Below are 22597 nucleotides of genomic sequence, written 5' to 3' on the forward strand. Positions count from 1 at the left end.
TAAAATTAGCCATCATATTACTGTTTCTTGAAAACTGATAACTGCTATAAATTCAGCAAATTTTTATTAACGCTCAAATGGTAGCCGACGCTTTTACAGCAATAAAAAATTGACCTGTAAATTCAAGAAAGGAAAAGAAACTCCTGAGAATATTCGGTAAAATGGGCAAACCTCAAACTGAAGTTAAACTTAACCCATATAAATAGGTGTGCTCAATCAAAAAAATAAGCTGGTTTAGAAGTAAAAGAAAAAAGGAGCACTTGACATTGATTTAACTGATTAAAATTAACTCTGAAAATTCAAATATTTAAGTTACAATAAAGTACCAATACATTAATTTCAAAAGTACATCAGTATTACAAAGGCTAGGGTAATTTTTGAGGGGCTGGGAATGTAACTTGAAAAATTAAAATGAACATCACCAGCAAACTTTATAGAACAGTAAAAAGTAACATTTAAAAAGATGTTCACAGTCCAGGAAAATTATATTCTGCTTAAAAAAAACTAAACAATGAGACACAATGGATGAATAAAAAAATAAATTGAGAAAAGGCAAGGAGTGGGGCATATTCTATGTCCTGCTATCCATGTACAAAGTGTGACAAGAGAGAGTACAAAGAGATTAAGAGCGAATTCAAAAAATTAGGAAGGCACAGGGGAACTATTAAATCGTTTAGTTCATAGGCCCAAGTCAGGATGCAAATAGGGCCACTCAGGGTTGGACATGATAAAAATCACAGACATTAATAGCAAAATGGCAGAAATGTGAAATAACCATTTTGTTTCAGTATTTACCAAGGAGACAGTCAGGTGACCATGACATTGCAGGATGAGATTAGAAACGATATATCCACATTTAAAATAAAAGGAGAAACAATGAAACTCAGGGATAAAATCCCTGGTCCACATAGATAGTATTTGTGCATTTTAAAGGAATCTACAAAAGAGATAGAAAATGTACTATCACTATTGTACATTTGTACAATGTACTATTTAATGTTAAAAAAGGATGCATTGCCAGATAGCTAACATTATTCCTATACTTAAGGGAGATTGATATGTAGTTCCCTGAATTCAGATTAACCTGGGTGGTAGGAAAAATAATTGAGAAACTAGAAAATCTAGAAACTGGGAATACTAATGATGAATAGCCCACAGATTTCAAAAGGGAAAACCTTGTTTGAATTCTTTGAAGCAGCAACAGACAAGGGTAATAATGCAGTAGATGAAATTTATCTAGATTTCACTAAGGTTTCAACAAGGTACCACATAAACTAATAAGGTCAGCCTCAGGGGCAAGTACTGTAAATCCTCGCTTTAAGTCGCCCCGCTTAACGACATTAAAATGAAACATTTATTCTTTAAAGCCTGTTTTTCCGATTCATGTCACCATTTTTGTTTGTGTGTCTTCTGCATTCTGGCCCCACATGCCCCTGCGTTGCACTCTAGGGCAGCTGCCACCATGTTCTGATGCAGGAGCCACTGCTGCCACCAGAGACCAAGGCTGCAGGGAGAGCATGAGGCCCGAGATCTGGGAGCAGGATCACAGAGGAAAGAGTCTGGCCCAGAGGCTCAGCCAAGATGGTCCCCACCACTCGGAACGGTACCATGCTGACTCGGGACTGGAAGCTGCCAGCCACCAATGTCAGAAAACCGTGGGGGAAGAAAAGCAGGTCACCCAGCTCAATCCTACAAGGATCAATACAGGTAGCACCGTTAATATAAATTAACATTTTAGACTTTGGAATCCAAGCCTCAACTTCTAAATTTATGGACAACAAATTGGCAGGGATTGCAAACACTGAGGAGGGTTGTAACAAATTAAAAGACATTAATAAACTTGCATCTAAGCATATATTTGGCAAATGAGTTTCAACATATTGGTAAGAAAGGGGTCACATTACTTGGAATAGAATGTAAATGGAGTAGTGAAGCACAAGCACACAAGTCATTATAAGTAATAACAGGTCAATAGGCCTACAAAGGTAAAACTAGGGTTTATTTCAATGAGTCGAGAAGGACAAAACTGAAATTCAGAGAAGTTATGTTAAACTTGTATCGAACCTTGGTTTGACCATACCTGGGAGAACTTTTGTGCACTTTTAGTCATCGTATCACGAAAAGGAAGTACTGGAGACAGTGAAATAAAGATTTACAATACCAGAAGCACAAGGTTCAAACCTCAGTTTACGATAGGTTGAGATAGAAAAAGCTTTTTCTTTGTGCCTGCTCCAATTTTGTGGGAATCGGCAAAACTAGAGGCCATCAATCTAAGATAGTAACCAAGAACTCAAACAGGGAATTCAGGAGAAACTTTATTTTTTACCCGGAGTGGTGAGGATGTGGAACTCACTATTGACCTCAACTACTTGTGGCAATCAGGATGCTTTTAAAGGAGAAGTTAGATAAACATTATGAGAAAGGAACACAGAGTTACATAGTTAGATGAGGGAGGATGGGAAGGAGACTCAAGTGGAGAAAACCATCACTGTGGACTGGTTGTGCCAAATGGCCTTTTTGTGCACTGTATATTCCATGTAAATACTGTGACAGTGGTACATGATCTCCTTGTTCTTCTCACCCTCTCTGGAGCCTTTGAGATGATCAACCACATATACCCCAGACCTCCCAGTACCTCAGTTATCCATCTCTGGGATTTCCTTCACTTTGTTCTATTTTTACCTATCCAATTGAAGCCAGAGGGTTATGCACTGTTACAATTTACAGAGGAAGGATGGGGTCACCATGGACTGGATTCTATGCTGTATATTCTATTTAATTCTATCTAACGAGCCTAGAACGCTTGAGTTATAAGCATAGCCCATTTGAAACAGAATAGTCACTGCTGCTTTTATTTAATCGTGAAAATCTTACCTTGCTATCACCAAACACCGTGATAATTGGTATACCCAGGATTTTCACATGTTGCTTAATGTTAGGCCCCATAGCAGTAGCCATCTGCTGTAAGATTGAAAGTGTTTGCTGAACCTGAAGAGAATCAAGTAACAGATTCAGATCTGGAAAGTTTCGAAAGACAGATTTTATACCAGTGAACGAAGTTATCTACAGCTATGATAATTGTCCTCAGCGGTATTAAAACAGCTCGACATTCAAGTTGATGCTCATCCAAAAAATTTAAAATGCAAGCCTTTGCTTCAATTAAATTGTATTCAGTGTGGAATATTCTACCATAAATCAAAATCCACCTGCACCCTGACAAGAACATTACAATATCATATTACACGTCTCAGAAGACGTGCAGAGATCACAGATAGCTTGCCCATGGGGAGGACGACAATACATTTTTTGTCAAAGTTCACTTTTATCCTGCATATTGTAAGTGCTGTATCATGTTGGATTCCTGTAGGAAGCATTAAATAGTTTTCATCTCAACAAACTTGCGGGGTTACAGAAAGAATGCAGAAAAGGGTTCTCAATGTTTGAAGAAAAAAAATCAGCCTATCAAAGACATATTCTGTTCTTGACTGGGAAATTTAATCTCAAAATTGTGGCCATCTAATGATCATTTCAGGAAAGCATGCATGTATAAAGTCTACACTCAAACTGCCTAACACTCAAGGTCTAAGCTGACATTAATACTGGCCATTTTTGAAACTCAAGCCTGCCAATTCAGTATTCTCAATCTAGAGGTAATAAATGTAGAAGGAATGAGGGAAAAATGCTGAAAAATTCCCTGCCGCAATGCGCAACCTCAAAAACACTTTAAATGAAAACTGTTCCTTGCCCTCCAATTAGAGCTTTCGCAGCTGTAGTCATGAAGTCAAGCCACTACACTTCCAAAGACTAACAGTTTTCTCAAGATTATTTAGGCACTAATCCAAATGGATCACAATAACCTCCCAGCTCAGATTATACCACCACCTGGAAAGCTCCAAAATCGTGCAAAATAAAAGGTTGGTTTTATAACTTCATGATTGGCAATCAAATAGATCCATGCTTTTGTCACACAAAGACTTACCAGAATTTTATTTGAATCATTTAGCCGCCCTTTCAGTACTCCAGGAAGTTCTCCAATATTTGGCTGAATAAGTTTAGCCTCATTTAGAATTGTGCTCAATTCATCCAAACCTTCCTTTCTGATCTTCCAGTTTTTATCTCCCAGCTTTTCTACAAGTTCGGGAGTAATCTTGTCACTGTTCATTTAAAAATAAAGTTCAATTAGAATGCCTTACCATTAAATTCTTCTCCTCACATGCTCTATATGCATAGAAAAAATCCACTCAAATATCTATAGGTGGCTAATGAAAATCCATCAAGCCTTTTACAACCAGATTAATAGATGCAATAGGCCAAGTGCTCTGGTCAATTGGTTGCTTAATTTGTATTCTATTTTAACTATTTTTTTTTATTCTTTCATAGGATGTGGACACTGTTGGCTGGGCCAGTATTTGTTACCCATCCCCAATTGTCCTTGATTAGGTGGCGGTGGGCCGCCTTCTTGGACCTCCGCAGTCCAACTGGTGTAGGTACACTCTCAGTGCTAGCAGGAAAGGAGTTCCAGGTTTTTGTTCCAGCGACATTGAGGAAACAACGATATTGTTCCAAGTCAGGATGGTGTGTGGCTTGGTGGGGAAACTGTACGTGGTGGTGTTCCCATGCGCCTGCTGCTCTTGTCTTTCTAGGTAGAGGGGTTTGGAAGGTGCTAAAGGATTTTTGGCGAGTTGCTGCAGTTCATCTTGTACCTGGTACACACTGCTGCAACTGCATAGCAGTGGTAGAGGGAGTGAATGGTGGGTGGGGTGTTGTTCAAGCAGCTTTGTCCTGGATGGTGTTGTGTCTCTTTACTGTTGTTGGAGCTACACTCATCCAGGCACGTGGACAGTATTCCATCACACTCCTGACTTGTGTCTTATAGATAGCAGAAGCTATCAGATAGCAGAATGAGGTGGTGAGCTACTTGCTGCAGAATTCCCTGCCTTTGATCTGCTCTTGTAGCAACAAGGTTGGTCCAGTTAAGTTTCTGGTCAATGGGAACTCTGAATATGTTGATGGTGCTGGATTCAGCAATGGGAATGTCATTGAATTTCATGGGGAGATGGTTAGACTTTCTGCTGGAGATGGCACTTGTGCAGCACAAACATTACTGTCAATTATCAGTCCAAGCCCGATTGTTGTCCAGGTCTTGCTGCATGCAGGAATAGACAGCTACAGTATCCGATGAGTTGCAAATGGTACTGAACACTGCAGTCATCAGTGAACAATACCATTTCTGACCTTGTAACAGAGGGAAAGTCATTGATGAAGCAGCTGAAGATGGTTGGGCCTAGCACACTACCCTGAAGAATTCTTGCAGCAATGTCCTGGAGCTGAGATGGCCGACCTCCAACAAGCATAACCATCTTCCTTCACACTAGCTACGACACTCCAACTAGTGGAGAGTTTTCCCCGATTTTCATTAACTTCAATTTTGCTAGAGCTCCTTGATGCTAAGCGCAGTCAAACGTAGTTTTGGTGTCAAGGGCAGACACACTCACCTCACCTAGAGTTCAGCTCTTTTGTCCATATTTGGGCTAAGGCTGTACTTGGGTCCAGAGACAAGTGGGCCTGGTGGAACCCAAACGAGCATCTGTGAACAAGTTATTGTTGTGTAAATGCCGCTTGATTGCACTGATGACACCTTTGACCACTGCTGACCATAGCACGTGATGGGGCAACAACAGGCCGCTTTGAAACAAAAATAAAAATACCTGGAAAAACTCAGCAGGTCTGGCAGCATCTGCGGAGAGGAACACAGTTAACGTTTCGAGTCTGTATAAAAAAATATTTTTACTTAGTTCTGTTGAAGAGTCATACGGACTCGAAACGTTAACTGTGTTCCTCTCCGCAGATGCTGCCAGACCTGCTGAGTTTTTCCAGCTATTTTTATTTTTGTTTTGTCCAGCATCCACAGTCTTTTTGCTTTTAACAGGCCGCTTTGGATTGGTCTGGTTTTTAATGGACAGGACATACCTGGGCAATTATCCATATTGTGGGGTAGGTGCCAGTGTTGCAGGCGTACTGAAATACTTTGGCTGGGGGGTGGTGGTGGTGAGGGAAGAAAACTAATTCTGGAGCACAAGTCTTCAGCACTACTGCCAGAATTTTATCAGGGGGCCACAGCCTTTGCTATATGTGGTGACTTCAGCAGTTCCTTGAAATCATGTGAAGTAAATTGAATTGGCTGAAGACTGGCATCTTTGGAACTTCAGGAAGAGAGCAAGATAGATCAGTCACTTAGCACTTCCGGCTGAAGATGACTGCAAAGGCTTCAGCCTTCCCCTTTTGTGCTGATGCATTCTGCTCCACCATCACTGAGTGTGGGCATGCTTGTGCAGCCATCTCCTCCAGTTAGGTGTTTAATTGACCACCACCATTCCAAATGGACATGGCAGGCTTTGTTCTGATCCCTTGGTTGTAGGATTGCATGGCTTTCACATGCTGATTCCCCTGTTTGGCATGCATGTTTGCAGCTTCACCAGATTGGCATCTCATTTTTAGGTATGCCTGCTGCTAGTCCTAACATGCTCTCCTGCACTCTTCATTGAATCAGAGTTGATCCCCTAGCTTGCTGGGCCAGGAGGTTACAGGTTGTGGTTGACCACAATTCTGGTGCTGATGGCTCACAGTGCCTCATGGATGCTCAGTTTTGAGCTGCTAGCTCTGTTCTGAATCAATCCCATTTAGCATGACAGTAGCATCACACAACACAATGGAAGGTTTCTTCAATGTGAAGATGGAACTTCGTCTCCACAAGGGCTGTGCAGTGGTCACTCCCAATACTGTCATGGGCACATGCAGCTGTGACAGATGGATTGGTGGGGATGAGGTTAAGTATATTTTTCCCTCTTGTTGGTTCCCTCACCGATTGCTGAATCCTACTCCGGCAGATAGACCCTTCAGGGCTCGACCAGTTCAATCAGTGGTGGTGCTACTGAGCCACTCTTGATGGGCATTGAAGTCCACCACGCAGGGTATATTCTGCGCCCTTGCTACCCTCAGTGCTTGTTCCAACTGATGTTCAATAAGGAGGAGCACTGAGCTGAAGGAGGGCAGTAGGTGGTAACCAGGAGGTTTTCTTGTCTCTGAGCTGATGCCACAAAACTTCATGGGTGACAATGCCCTTTTGACTGTTGGTTGCTTTGTATTGGTTAGATAGGTTAAATAGTGGGCCCAAGACAATGAGGTCTCCTCAGCCTTTTCAACACAATGGAGTTTAGTATAAAAAAAAAACTCAAGCTTCAGAATTAAAATGAACTGACCTTATATCAGTTCGTGGCAAGAGATCTTGAACATTTGCATTTTCTTCCTCATCCTGCTCTTCAGCTGCTTCTTCAACATCAACATCACGTTTAACCAGTTTTCTAATGGGAGCAGGAGGAGTTTGTCCCTGCATCTGTGAATACAAAGGATTTTCAAGTTCCACTTGGGACCTTTGAACAGCCCAAACTTTTTTTTTAAAAAGCTATTGAGCTGACAATTTAGATGCTACTACTAAAATATTATCACAAGCAACAGCTGGCTTATTTATCCAACTAAAAAACAATTCCTGTTGTTAATGCAATCTTAATTCATAAAATGCTAAACTAGCATACTGAGTCAACTTTTTACAGTCAAGTGAATAAGGCAGGACAGCAAACAAAGCACAAAGTATGGGAAGACTCCATAGTTATTGTAACATTTACCTTCTCAAATTCAGCATCAATTTGAGACAACAAAGCTGGTTTCTCATCTTCAAAAAACATTCTTAAGGGTGCTCCCATGTACAAGTACATTACACCCAACAAAGTGATTGCAGATGTTCGTACAGCCTACAGAAACAGTAAAAGGAATCAGAATTCAGGAGCAAGAGTTGCAACATGTACAAACAGGTAATGAAAACAGCCCTACTTACAGGGTTTGTTGCAGCCAAAGCAGTTTTCACATTACTGATGAAAGCTTTCACATTTAGCCTACAAAAAAAAACAACTGAAATTGGTAAAAGATTAAGGAATTCCAAAAAAGAATCAGCAAATTGACAAGTTAGGGTTTTCCACAAATGCTTGGTACAGTTAAAGCACTCTTATTGAAGCTAATGAATTGTAATGCCAAAATATTTATAACCTACAAAATATTAAAATTAAGCTTCCATTTTTAAAAAAAAGTATTTTCTTAGATTCAATCTGACGACATATTCAAAATTGAAGTGTACCGAGTAGTTAAATTTTTTTTTAAAACCAAGTAGGTAAAACAGCCATGATACAATACTCAAAAGCAGCTTAAGGACTCAAGAGACTTACCCAGCAAATCCAAACTCCTTGATAGCAGTTGCCAACCAGTTTAAAACTTCAGCTTGGTTTTTGGGATTTTTTTGTGCAAAAGCCATGGCAACAACCTGCAAACAATTTAAACATGATTGTCTGGGGATTTATTTTCTACTCTTGGGTGTTAAATCCGACAGCGGATCCAACTTGTGTTTAACTGTACATTTAAATATTGCCTGAGACTATTACTTGCATCAAACATGCAATACAAATGTACTTTTTGTATTAATCAAATAATTCAATCTTATTTTTAAATGGCCACCCTTTCAGCAATTAGGATTTGGTGGCCATTAAGAAAATCAGGCAACATCTGAAAAAAAAACTTTACAATGCTAAGAAATATTCCCACTCCATCCTAACGTACATCTTCTGCAACCAGAGAAGGCAGAATAAATTGAATTAGGTGAACCAATGCTAATAAAAACCTGCACAATTAAGAAAGAAGTAGTGTTTGCCAGGCAAGAGCTGTATGTGAATGATTCTGTAAATCTAGAGTAATTAAACAATACCCTGGGCCTTTGAGAACTTTGCTTGCGTCCTATGCTAACTGGGGTTAATCTTACTCTGGTGACTTCCCTTTCCAGGTTTCCATCTGAAAAAGGAACAGCATCCAATCTTATGTTTTCCAGCATTGCAGTATTTTTAGTTTTAGTGTTTAATTTACTGCCACTATTCTTACAGCAACACACACCTTGAAATTCTGCTCTTCTCTCCAATGGAATATTATTTCATTCATTCACCTCAACTTATGTTCACCTCCATGAGTTTTGGTTTCTCTACTCGTGTTTCCCCTTTTGTTCTTTGTCTGGCTTTGTACCTGATGAAAAGCTGTTCATCGCCCCCATCTTCAAGTTCTACTGAAAGGACACTGACCTAAAATATCAACTGTTTCTCCAGAGATGCTGCCTAACCTGTTTTTATTTCAGATTTTGCTTTTAACTGAATTATTGGCTACTCAAAACTAATCAAATATTCCAGCCTTTACTAACCTGTTCAGCAGTCCAGGGAAGGGAACATGCTCCTGCTATCGCAGTGAGTGCTTCTTTTGCTTTCATTCCACATTTTATATCTCCTGTCTTGTCAACCAGCCCATCCAGCACAACCTCAGCAGATGTTCTAGAAAAGCTCCCTTTTTGAGCAATCAGTGCAACAATATACAATTTCATCTGCATCACCTTAAGAATGAAATTGATTAGTTTGAGTCATCAAAATACAAAATTTTACAGCTGTGAGTAATTTTTCAGTACCTAAATCAACATTTATGGATAAGGGACGGGGAGAGAAGAGAAATTGTGTTAAGAGAGCTAGACTTTCAGCTCCTGATCACTACCCTATAACACCAACTAGATAGTTATAAACATACAGGAAGAGGCTCAGTTGTAATGCTCAACACCAACTATCTGGTCTCACAAATGAATAGCACCTTGGGTAAAGTACTGGAGGGCGATGACTACTTGTAGAACTGTCAAAACAAGTTGTGCTTTCAGGGAAACAGGTGCAAGAGTTGCTGATAGGGGATTTAGTTGAGGTCTTTAAAATGATTAATAGATTCAGTAGGAATGATGCAGAGAAGCTTTTTCTTCTGGTGGTAGAATCCAGAACAGGTGGGCATAATAAAGTTAGAACAAGGCCATTTAGGAGTGAAATTAAGAAGTACTTATTCCACAAAAGAAATAGGACATTCACCTCCTCAAGCCTCTTCTGCCACCCAATGATATTATCAATATTATAAGGAAGAGATATTTGATCTGTATCTTAACCCCATTTGCTTTGGTCTCAAGCCCTTATATACACTTGTCTAGCAATAATCTATTGATCTCAGACTTAAAATGAATTACACTTCCACCACTGTTTTCTAATTTTTCTTGAATGCTCAGGGTCTACTTTAAAGGGTTGCAGAAACCTGTAACTCGATGGATAAAATGAAGTTGATCTCCAGACTAGTAGCCGTGATCTGAATAATCAGCAGCAGATAGGTTTTGGTGGTATTATTTGAGCAATACTGGTCAGGACACCAGGAGAACTCTACTGCTCCTTTTGAAACAGTGCCATGAAATTTTATGTCCACTGAAGCAGACCAAAGGCCTTGATGGTACACTGTGCAGCACTCCCCCATTCTGCACTTATGTATCCGTCTAGATTTAAAATAATATATGCTCTGCAGTACAGAGTTATTCTTCTATTAAATGCTTCCTGGAATATTTTCAAAAAAGAAAATAATCTACTCATTCGATATACAGCATACACTTTAAATAATCATACCTGGAAATTGGTTTCCTTCCAGCCTGGTTTTTTAGCTAGCATCCGCACTAGTGCCTGACAAGGCAACTCTCTCTTATCAGTGACTTCTACTCCCTGCAGAATGTAAAGGTATCAGTACCAAATGACATTTCAAATAGATGCATGTTATATTTTAAAAAGACATCCAAGGCTCTGCTCAAACTGCTTAGTTGTAATCTGGAGAGCAACGAAATAAAAATTCCCCGCAGCGCCCAGACATATTTTCCAAGAACATTAAGCATATTACCAATGCACAAGAAAAATCTCCAATCAAGCCAATGTGAAAATCCACTGGTTCAACTCAATATAGTGGATAGTCAGGGTGCACCACTGGGAGGGGAGACAAAATAATTCCAAATGGCATAACTCCAGGGATCAGTACCAAGACTACACCATTCCAAACTTACATAATTTAGCTTCAAAAGTTTGTTAAATTTGCATAATCAAAGTAAGCAGTTTATCGAGGCACTTCAAAGTGCAAAAAGAATTGGACAAAATGCAAAATTAATAAAATAACATATTGTACATAAAATAGAAACAAAAATGGGAACATATACACAAAGAAAGAGTTGAAATAGCTAAGAATGAAGTTGAAAGGCCAGAAACCAGAGGGGGTCATAGTCAAACAATGTATTGCTCTGATCAGGCCAGGACCACACTAAGTACCAAATCTAGTCTGGTCACAGACTTTACTCCAAACTGCTTCAGTGTTTAAGGAAGAGAGTCTAAGGCTGATTCCTAGCACATGAGACCTGTAGAATGACGAAAGACCACAAAATGTTGGGCTTTTCGGCTTTGAAAGGAAACAACCAAGAGGAATACAAAGCAGTAAAAATAAAATTAAAAAAACATTCTAAAGAAGTTACATTATTGTAAAGTGTAAACATTAAAACATAATAAAACAGTGTTGCAAAAAGGAAAGTTATTGCAATTTGGTTTGATAAGGGGATAAAGATTTAAGCCATTAAGAGGCAAATTTTGCACTGACATCAGCCAGTTCTCTCAAAAAGTGAGGATATGATTGGACTTCCTGGGGCATATTGAAGCCAAGATCCCTGGAATTATTTAACAACTAGTAGCAACTATCCAAGGTTCCTTCCACAAAACAAAGCTTAAGAGTAGCATTTACAAAATCATTAGTTAAATTGGTGTACAGCAGCTCTAGTATACCAGTATATTAAAAAAAACAAAGATTAAGCATGAACATGGGCAATACTATAGCCATGTATAAATAGTACATGCAGCTTGATTTCTCACAATAGTAATATCTTTTCAAATGTTAAGCCCTGGTTAAAAGTAGGCATTGCCCCTTGTTTGCACATAACATATTTCAAGCCTGTTAAATACTGGTATCAGATACCTTCTGGAACTCCTCCATGCTGGCTAATCTTTCCTTCCAGTTGCTACTGTCAAGTTGCTGTAGGCAGGAGGCTGGTAGCACAGCTGCAGCTCTCTCTTCACACACCTCAATCTTTAAAAAAAAAAGATACTTTAATAAATGCCGCAAGTATATTTATCCCAGATTTTGAAAAAATCTCAGTCCTGGAGATATACAAAAGCAATGGAACAGCCTTGTATAACATACCAACACAAACTAATACAAGTCTAGTGCAGTCCTTGTATAAAATATGGCATTTTTTTAAACTCTGTGCTGTCAAAGACCTAGCTTTTAAAATTCCTTCCTGAGATGTGAGCATCATCAGCAAGGCCAGCATTTGTTGCCCATCACTAATTGGGCCCTCGAGAATGTGGTGCTGGCTTCTTGAGCCATAACGGTCCATGTGCTGCAGGTTCACTCAGTGCTATCAACTTTTCTGTAGTGTTTTTGTACAACGGAGGTCATTTCAGAGGGGCAATTAAATGTCCGTCATATTGCTGTGGGCTTGGAGTCATTAGTGAGCCAGGTGAGTTTTTAAGGACAATCAACAGTTTCATGTCACTATTACTGAGACTAGCTTTCAATTCCAGATTTTTTAGTAATCAAGTTCAATTAATTAATTGAGTTTAATTTACACCAGCTGCGATGTTGGAATTTGAACCAGTGCCCCTACAGCATTAGCCTTCCTTGATTTTACAGCTGACCTGACTTAGGGGCTGTGCTTGATTTATCCCTTGTTTTTGTTAATTTAGTTAATTGTTTTAACTCTACAAGAGTTACAGCATTAGCCTGTAGTTCAGTGATATTGCCACCATACCAACATCTTAAATAGTTAAGAGCAAAATACTGTATATGATGGAAATCTGAAATAAACTGCTAGAAATACTCAGGTCTTGCAGCATCTATGGGCAGAAAAAAGGAGGACCACCCAGAGGCAGACAGCAGCAACTAAAAGAGCAGGAGGACCCAGAGGCAGACAGCAGCATCTTAAGAGCTAACCAGAGCAGACCCGACTGCTTTGAGAAATATCAAAGCGTGACATCACAGGAAAACAAGTAGTTAATTGGTTGGTGAATTCTTTTCTCTATCATTCAAAACTCGGGTAAATTTAGTAAGTGTAAGGTCTTATTAGAAGCAAGGTTTACTAACAGTAAATTTATTAGAGTGGCTGGCGACTATTTCCTATTTATCTTAACTAGGGAATTTCAAAGTAGAACATTTATTGAAATAATAAGCATATAAGCACGGCAGGATGAGACACATTAACCAAAATTTAATCAGTGAAATAATTAACCGTTATAAAGATGATAGGGCAGGTGCATGGCAGCTGCAGAATGTGGGAACTTGTGGACATCAGTGTGAAACATCTGCAGTAAGGGTCCAATGGAGGGACTTCAGCTCAGTCATTGAGCTGGAGGCCGAGCTGCAGACACTGACATCAGGGAGGGGGAGTTACCTGGACACTTCGTTCCAGGAGACGGTCACAGCCTTTAGGAAAGGGTCTGATTTGGTCCATGGTGAGGGACAGGAAGATGTGACTGCGAGTGAGGCAGGTATGGGGATCGAGAAGGTAGAAGTGGAGGAGCCTCAGCCTCTGCAGACTGTATGGATGAAAGCCAGGCCTGCAGGGCAGATGAGCAAACTGACCACGGCACTGTGGTAACAAGCAAGTTTGATAGAAGGGAACCTATGGGTGCGATGTACTTAGATTTCCAGGTGGCATTTGACAAGATTCCACATCAAAGCTTACTACATAAAGAAAGAGCTCATGGTGTAGGGGGTGACATGTTAGCATGGATAGAAAATTGGTTAATTAACAACAAACAGTAGGCATATATGGGTCATTTTCAGTATGGCAAGATGAAATGTGTGGAGTGCCACAGGGATCAGTGTTGCTATATAAATGACTTAGTTGAAGGGATGAAATAATGGTTGCTAAATTTGCTGACGAGACAAAGTTAGGTAGGAAATTAAATTGTTAGGATGACAAAGTGTTTTCAAAGGGGCATAGTTAAGTGACTGGGCAAAAAAATTGGCAGATAGGGTGTAATATGGGAAAATGTAAACATGTCCAAAATTGAACAGCTCTACTGTGCAGAGGGACCTAGGTAAGATGGTACACTTGCAGGTACAGCAAGTGATTAGCAAATGGGGTGTTGCTGTTTATTCCAAGGGGAAGGGAATATAAAAGTAGGGATGTTTTGCTACAATTGTATAGGGCATTGGTGAGACCATATCTAGAGTACTGTGTACAGCTTTGGTCTCTACTTGAGAAAAGGTTATAATAGCACTAGAAGCAGTTCAGAAGAGGCTCACTCAATTAATTCCTGGGATTAAGGGATTATGATGAAAGGCTGGACCATATCCATTAGAGTTTAGAAGAATGAGAGATGATCTTATTGAAGCATACAAGATCCCAAGGGGAATTGACAGGGTGGATGCTGAGGGGATGTTTCCCCATGTGGGAGAGAGTAGAACCAGGAGGTCCCCCATTTAAGATGGAGATGAGAAAATATTTTGAGGTTTGGTCAGTCTGGAGTTCTCTTCCCCAGAGAGCAGTGGGGGCTGTATCATTGAATATTTTTAAGGCCCAGTCAGAAAGATTCTTGATCGACAAGGGAGCCAAAGGGTATTGGAGGTAGACAGAAAAGTGGAGCTGAGGCCAAAATCAGATCAACCATAATTTTATTGAATGGCGGAACAGGCTCGAGGGCCAAATGGCGCTTAGAAACTCAACCATTTTTAAGTAAGGCAGGGAAAGGAAGAATGGAGAAGAATGAACAAAAAGGTCTGATGTGGTGAAAGGTGGGAGACAATGACAAAAGGGTCAACGATGCAAGGCAATATTTTTGTCCAATGAGTACTTTAAACCCAATGAATCAAACAGCTAATAACAGAAAAAGCTGGAAATACTCAACAGGTCCAGCAACTACGTGGAGAGAGAAAGTTAGTTAACATTTCAGGTCTGTGGCATTTCATCACTATTACCATTTATTTCTGCCTTGCACTATCACACATTTTGGTCATTCAAACTCTCCTGCTTTCTACCACATCAAGCACTTTTCCCTTTCTCACTGCTCCCATCGTTCCTTGCCTTGCTTAAAACTGAACAAAGCACTCCCAGTTCTGGTGATGGGTTGCCAACCTGAAACATTAACTATTTTCTCTCTCCACAGATGCTGCCACACATGCTGAGTATTTCCAGTATTTTCTATTACATAAATAGTCATCATTTTGGGTGCTCTTTGGCACAAAATATAAAAACAATTTGTCATATCTATTGGGTAATATCCATTTTCTACACTGGGGACAGATTAGACCTGGGACCCAATACCTCATTTCCTAGTGAAGCCCTAGGCGTAATTCCCTTTCTTTGCAGTAAGAAGCCTTTTGCTGGAGCCTCCTAAAAGCCTTCCTACTAGAATAGGACTCTTGAACAAATTGCCAAGACAAGACAATTCCATAAGCTATTTCTGGATTTTGCTAGAACAACTAAAATTACCTTATTCTTGACCCACTTTCCCAATTTCTCTATAAAATGGACAATAAATTAATCCAGCGAACAGAACTTTGGTAATGAAGTTAATTTTGTTTAAAAATATTTTGAACATAGAGTATTCACCATGTTGACAGAAAAGCTACTGACGGGGTGAAAAAATCCACAGGTAATCTCAGGTAACAAACATACGGTAATATTCAAAGGACTGAAAACAGGCAATCCCTGATGGAAGGGAAGTCCTCCTGTCCTATTTTTAAATGTGCACACTTGCAGGTTTAAAAAAAAAGCAAAACCCTGCAACACAAACACGGGTGCATTTTCTAAGACACAACATGCCAATCACAAAGAAAAGAGAAAAATAATTATACCAATATTGAGCTGACATATAGTTTACTCAATAGATGTAAGAGTCCTGGGTCAACTGTTGTTAATCAAACTTACTCTCGTAAAGTAACTCACTCAGTTCCACTGAATCAGTTTTTCAGAATTTGCTGTTTTATTTGTGGACAGAATAGTTCTCTCTCATAGCAGAAACAGCACTTGAGGCCAGGTCTGACCAAGATTAGATTTAACTATCAATTTTTTCTTTAAAGGGTCATTGGTGTCGCTGTAAGGCCAGTGGTCCATCCCTATTTGCCCTTGTGAAGGTGATGCTAGGCCACCTTTTTGAGTACAACCAATTGGCTTGCTAAGTCAATTTCAGAGAACAGTTAAGGGTCAGCTATATTGCTACGCATCTCAAGTAACATATAGGCCAGGCCAGATGAAAATGACAGATTTTCTTCACTAAAAGGGCAATAGTGAACCAGACAGTTTTTAATGATACTCCAGTAGTTTTCATGGTCACCTTTACAGTGTTAAATTTTTATTCCAGATTTGATTGAATTTACCTTCCCCAGCTGCCTTGGTTTTGTAAACTCATACCTCTGGACCACAGCAAAACCACTATCCTACCATATTCCCAATTGAAGTAACTTTAATCTCTCGTTTAACTTTCTGCACAAATTGAAAATGATTACCCATATAAAACTAAAACAAATGTACAGCAAGACAGCAACATTTCAAGTATAAATATACCTGAGGTTAATACTTACACTAAGTTCTGATTCCACCTCTCTGACTTCTGTTGTTTTTTTTCCTTTCCCGCCTGGACCAGAAGCAGGCCCTGGTCCTTTCCCTTTTTTAGATTGCACACCAGGCTGCAGAACACAGTATGTTACTCTTTAATAACTATGGTCTGTCCCAAAACAGTTAATTGGTTTAGTTAAGCAGCTACAAATACTAAACATAAAACATTCAGCTAATCATCACATTAAGTAGTCACCAGCCAGAGATACAGGCATGGCTAGTTAAATAGGCTGAATATGCTTCATGCTGCACAGGTTCTTATAAACTACACTAGCATAGAAGCTCTATTTTTAAACATAAGAAACTGGATGACAGGGTGAATTGGCACATTCTTCATATTGAAGTTTACTGCATTAAAAATAAACACAAAAATTTAAGTTTTATTTTATTCAATAGCGAGGACGATAAATGAGAATGCACCCTGCAGGTGCACAAAATCTGGTAACAAGTCATGAAACTTCATGATCAGAAATGCAAATATATTTAATTACACAATTAACATATCTAGTAAGTAAACAAATCCATATTTGAATCTTTAAAATACCCTACCTTGGTTGTAGAAGGTTTTTTTGATGGCCCAACAGTTTTGTTTGGGTGAGCATCTACTTTGTCACCAGAGCTTGAAGATGGTGCAGCTTTTCCTTGCGGCCCAGGCTTTACCGCTTTTGATGCGCCAGCATTGCTTTTCTTCCCATAAATCAATTCTACCTTATCTGAACATTCCTTAATCTGAAATAATAATAGTCATGAAGTACAATGGAGCATTATTCCCAACATATCACAAATCGTTTTTGCTCAAACAATGAATTAAACCACCCACAAATCTCAAATTTATAACAGGAAAAATAGTAAGCTGTTCACCACCTTGCACACTGCCCCTGCCCCCACTCCCCCACCCACCAAACAACCACCCATTCCCTAGTCTGTAGAGCAGTGGCTACATACACCAAAACAATTTACCCAGTGTTGCTTATTTTAACTCAAACACCCTTACATGACAAAAACCTATCAATGTCAATTTTAAATTCCTATTGGACCAGCACTGACAGTCTTCTAGAAAGGACAGGGACAAAGAAAGAAAGTGTTCCAGACGTCCACTTTCCTTTGTGAGGACGAAGTGCTTCTGATTTCACTCCTAAATGGCCTATCTGTCTTTAGGATTAAGTTCCCCCATTAAATAAAGCGGTTTCTCTGCATCTACCTACCAAATCCCTTTACTACAATAACCAACTCCATTACCCGACAAGCACGTTTGCATCACCAGTCCTTAATTTAACCCAGCAAATCCACAACATACTCTTTCTAGGCTAATATCTCCTTCTAGGAGGTTAGGTATCAAAACCTAAACTCAGTATTCCAGTCTGATAAGGTCTGTAAATTGAAGCATCACTTCACTTCTGAATTCCAATCCCTTTCAGGTCTAGTCAACATTGCATTAGTCATTTTGATTACTTTCTTCACATGGGCACAAGCTTTTAGCCGACTATTTAAGTGGATACCCCCTTTATTCCTCCATTATTTCTAGTACCTCCACCATTAATAAAATATTCTGATTCAGCTTTCCTGGAACCAAAACGTGCATGACCACACACTACCCACACAACCTACACCATCTACCACAGTGTGGTTTGTGAATATTTCTCTGCAGCTTCTTACTGCAATCCATACAACCTATGAAACCCTTCAGAAAACTTGCAACTTCCTATTCTTTCAGCTAAATTACACAAATTGTGAAAAACTGATATCTCAGCACAGATTCTTGTTACATCCCAGAGAACAAATATTTTGCACCTTCTGGAAGTCCACATAGATAACATCCATAGACATTTCCCCAATCCACCATGTCAATAGCCAGCTCAAATAACTGAACTAGCTTAGTCAGACATGGCCTACCCATCACAAATCTATCCTGAATCTTTGATCTTGTGAAGTGCCCAGTCACTTGGATTCCAGTAACTTCCACAGAACTCAAGTTAAAATATTAGGCCCATAGTAATCTAGTTTCTCTCGCCTGTATAAAAACACTGGTTTGACCTCAACTGGGGTATACTGGATAGCACACTTTTTAGGAAGGATGTGAAGGCATCAGAGAGAATGCAAAAAAGATTCTCTAGAATGGTTCCAGGGATGAGGAACTTCAGTTATGTAGAAAAAAATGAAGAAGTTGGGGCTGTTCTCCTTAAAGAGAAGGTTGAGAGGAGATTTAATGGAGGTATTCAAAATCATGATTCTGGATGTAGTCAATAAGGAGAAACTGTTCCCAATGGTGGAAGATTGAGAACCAGAGGGCACAGATTTAAGGTAACTGGTAAGAGAAGTAATGGAAACATGAAGAAAAACCTTTTTCACCCAGGAAGTTGTTAGGGTCTGGAATGCACTGCCTGAGAGTGCGGTAGAGGCAAGTTCAATCGAGGTATTCAAGAGGGAATTGGATCATCATCTGAAAAAGAAGAATGTGCAGGACTACGGAGAAAAGGCTGGGGAGTGACACTATATGAATTGTTCCTTTGAAGACCAGCAAAAACGCAACAAGTCGTATGCCTGCCTTCTGTCCTGTAATCATTCAATGATTCAAAGGAGCACTTCATTTAAATTAATCGGGGAACGTTCCAAATTCTATTTCTGTAAGAATTTTGTTTTTCCAAATGCAGCTCTGCAAGAGCAAAAAGATAGTGTTGGGGTTTTAATTCCAAAAGATACTAAACAAGCATAATTTAGTGAGTAAATAGCAAAAGTTCAATAAAAATGTAAAATAAAATATCTCAGGTTAAAAATATTAATATTTATGGTAGGATCATAGTCTAGAATGATGTGTAGAGCATGCATGATGTGATCTGCCTGGACTCTGATCCCATGCAGGGTGAATACATAAGTATGAAGGTTATACAGATTGAGAGTCAACTGGATTCACACTGCACCATTTGAGAATGAGAAACATTTCTGGGTTTAGTTTTTTTAGAAAAAGCATTGGAAACAATAATAGTACTTAAAATGCACAAATCACTCCACAATCATCCTGTTTCCATTCCAGGCTATTAAAATTTTTTTTAAAAAATCATTAGTCATAATTTTCCAAAGTGCTCTAGATTCGATTCAAGAATTGTCCCTTTAGCTTGGAAATTTTCAAATCCAAATTCACAAAGAATGGAAGGCAAGTGAAACCAGATTACTATAGGCCTAGCATTTTAACCTGGATTCCAGTGACTTCCACAGAATTCAAGATCAAAGATTTAGGAAAGATTTGTGATGAGTAGGTTATGTCTTACTAAGCTAGTTAAATTATTTGAGCTGGCTATAACATAACTTGCAAGCTTTCACACTTTATGCCCATATAACTGCTTTGACATGGTCATTTTATGTGCTGCTACTGAAGGTGCATGTTGCCTTGTCTATACTTGGATTTCTTTAGTACTTTGGTGGTTCAGTCAAGGCATTTTGCTGCTATTTTTACTTGGCTCTGCTTGAAGCATTGCTTTGCAAATGTGATATGGATTTCCAAATGGGAAGCTCTACTGTGCTATGAAGAGAAGGAAGAGGAGGACAAAGCAGGGGTTTGATTGGAGGTTTGAGAGTCAGTTATCTTGAATTACACACACGTATCCACTCACAAGAACTACAGTCTAAGGATGTCTGGTTTAGAGAATTTTTTCAATTTTCAGAAGGCAGCATTTCCCAGTAGCTACCAAGAAATGTGTCAACTACCCGCAAAGCTCTTCAGGCTACTTCCACCAGGGGAATGGCACTGCTTGTACCAGCCAAGGTCTGAACGATGCCTTGAATTTCTTTGTGGCTGGATGACACAAAGATTGGCCGAGTAGTGGATAGTGTAGAGGATAGCCAAAATCTCCAAAATGATATGGATGGGTTGATGGGTGGTAAAGTGGCAGATGGATTTTAACATAGAGAAGTGTGAGGTCATACATTTAGGGAGGTCAAACAGTTACAGGGATTACACAATAAATGGGAATATACTAAGAGGGGTAGATGAAGTGAGAAATCTTGGCATACAAGTACACAGGTCCCTGAAGGCAGCAGTTCAAGTAGACAAGGTTGTAAAGAAGGCATATGGAATGCTCTCCTTCATTGGCAGAGGTATAGAATATTAAAGTAAGGATATAATGTTGGGATTGTATAAAACACTAGTGAGGCCACAACTGGAGTATTGTGTGCAGTTCTGGTCACCACATTACAGGAAGGACGTAATAGCTCTGGAGAGAGTGCAGAGGAGGTTTACAAGAATGTTCCCAAGGTTAGAAAAGCGTAGCTACAAGGAGAGATTGGATAGGTTGGGGTTATTTTCCTTAGAACAAAGGCGGCTGAGAGGTGACTTGATTGAGGTGTACAAAATTATGAGGGGAATAGATAGAGTAGACAGGATAAAATTGTTTCCCTCGATGGAGAATTCTAGAACCGGGGGACATGGATTCAAGATAAGTGGCAGAAGATGTAGGGGGGACATGAGGAAGAACTTTTTTATGCAGAGGGTAATGGGTGTCTGGAATTCACTGTCCAAGTTGGTGGTAGAGACAAAAACTCTAAACTCAAAAGTATCTGAATCTGCACCTTAAGTGCTTTAAGCTGCAGGGCTATGGGCCAGGTGCAGGAAGGTGGGATTAGAAAGGGCACCTGGATGTCCTCGGGCTGGCATGGACAAGATGGGCCGAATGGTCTCCTTCTGTGCTGTAATTTTTCTATGGTTCTATGGATAAAGCCCAGGATGCCATATGCTTTATTAGCACTCTCTCAAGCTGGCCTGCTACCTTCAATGATTTATGCACATATACACCTAGGTCACTGTTCCTACATCTTCCTTGTGCCCTTTATGTTAGATCATCTGAGTTCTTCTGAGAGAATTAGAGCAAATGTTTAAGAAATTAAGATTGCAACAATGTTGGAAAATCTTGAGATTAGTAACACGGTTGGGAAGTCAAACTGATTTTAGTAATGCTCTTATTCCAGTTTGGAGGTTACTTTTAGTTTACAAACAAACATACATTTTGGGTTAATAAAATTTAGTAAAGTTCAGATTTAAATCCACAACTGTGGAAGAAAGAAATCAATTAACTGCAAACACTTCGGTTAAACTGCATGAGGAAGTACATGGAGTTGTGACAGCACCATTAAGTGCTCCCTCAGTATCTCCACATGAAATTTTCTGCAATCTTCATTCAAAAAAAAAACAACTAAATGCCTGTTCTGCACTGACACGTGAACACAAAATTCAGCTACAGCCACTGATTTAAGTGCAAGATTAGATGTCCTCATTGCACAAAACTGAACGTACAGGTTACTACTACACATGTCCCCAAATCACAGAAAGACCTAATGCTGTCTAAGTTTCAAACAAGAAAGGCAAACCACTGAACTGAAATTAGATCAGAATTATGTTTTACATCTGATTTTTTGGAAGAACATCTTTGAAACGTATGATTTTTTTACTTCAAAATGTGAACAACTTGCAAGTTTACATAGCAACTCACCTTGTCAAGTTTCAGTTTATCAACGTCAACAAGGAAAGGATTCATTAATCTTTCGCCAACAACTTTTAGAGCAGTACCTAGTGCTTCAAAGGCAGCATCCCTCACCTCGGCTGCAGAATCATTAATTTGCTGTAGAGAATTAGATTACATGTGTTAATTCACAAATATTTTCATAATTATTTTCAAAATATTAAATGCTTTGCTTAATCAAACTAATAGCAGCAAAATTTTGAAACAAATTCTGACCACAAATTACAGCAAATATCCATAAGCAACACAATCCTCGGTTATGTACCTTGAGCAGCGCAGCACAAAGGGGTTTTAAAAGGCTTTTTGGCATTGTAGAGGGAGTACAGTAACGGAAACTTCTTGCCAAGAAGAGTGATGCTTGTTGCTTGATTGATGGGTTTTTGTTATCCATTACAGCCAGCACATCTTCACTTAGGTTCTGTAATGTGGTCTGAATCCAAACATCTTGTTAATTATTGATCTCTGCAATTAAATTCTTAAAATTTATTTTAGAATTTTTCAT

The 22597-nt window shown here is 39.3% G+C and overlaps 1 protein-coding gene across 1 annotated transcript in view; it reads right to left on the reverse strand.

Moving 5' to 3' along the window:
• Positions 1–22597, reverse strand: part of ckap5 (cytoskeleton associated protein 5) — a 133178-nt gene that overhangs the window by 64817 nt on the left and 45764 nt on the right. Inside the window, exons 11-23 of the mRNA XM_078549556.1 lie at positions 22361–22525; positions 22066–22194; positions 17135–17314; positions 16552–16656; positions 11941–12051; positions 10563–10655; positions 9290–9475; positions 8277–8371; positions 7892–7949; positions 7683–7808; positions 7260–7393; positions 3980–4154; positions 2875–2988 (exon numbers count right to left, since the gene is read on the reverse strand). Of these exons, the coding sequence (XP_078405682.1) occupies positions 2875–2988; positions 3980–4154; positions 7260–7393; positions 7683–7808; positions 7892–7949; positions 8277–8371; positions 9290–9475; positions 10563–10655; positions 11941–12051; positions 16552–16656; positions 17135–17314; positions 22066–22194; positions 22361–22525 (1671 nt within the window). The remainder of the gene's footprint in view (positions 1–2874; positions 2989–3979; positions 4155–7259; positions 7394–7682; positions 7809–7891; positions 7950–8276; positions 8372–9289; positions 9476–10562; positions 10656–11940; positions 12052–16551; positions 16657–17134; positions 17315–22065; positions 22195–22360; positions 22526–22597) is intronic.

The sequence above is a fragment of the Cetorhinus maximus genome, chromosome 9 (genome assembly GCF_964194155.1).
Source record: "Cetorhinus maximus chromosome 9, sCetMax3.hap1.1, whole genome shotgun sequence".
NCBI classification, from domain to species: Eukaryota; Metazoa; Chordata; class Chondrichthyes; order Lamniformes; family Cetorhinidae; genus Cetorhinus; species Cetorhinus maximus.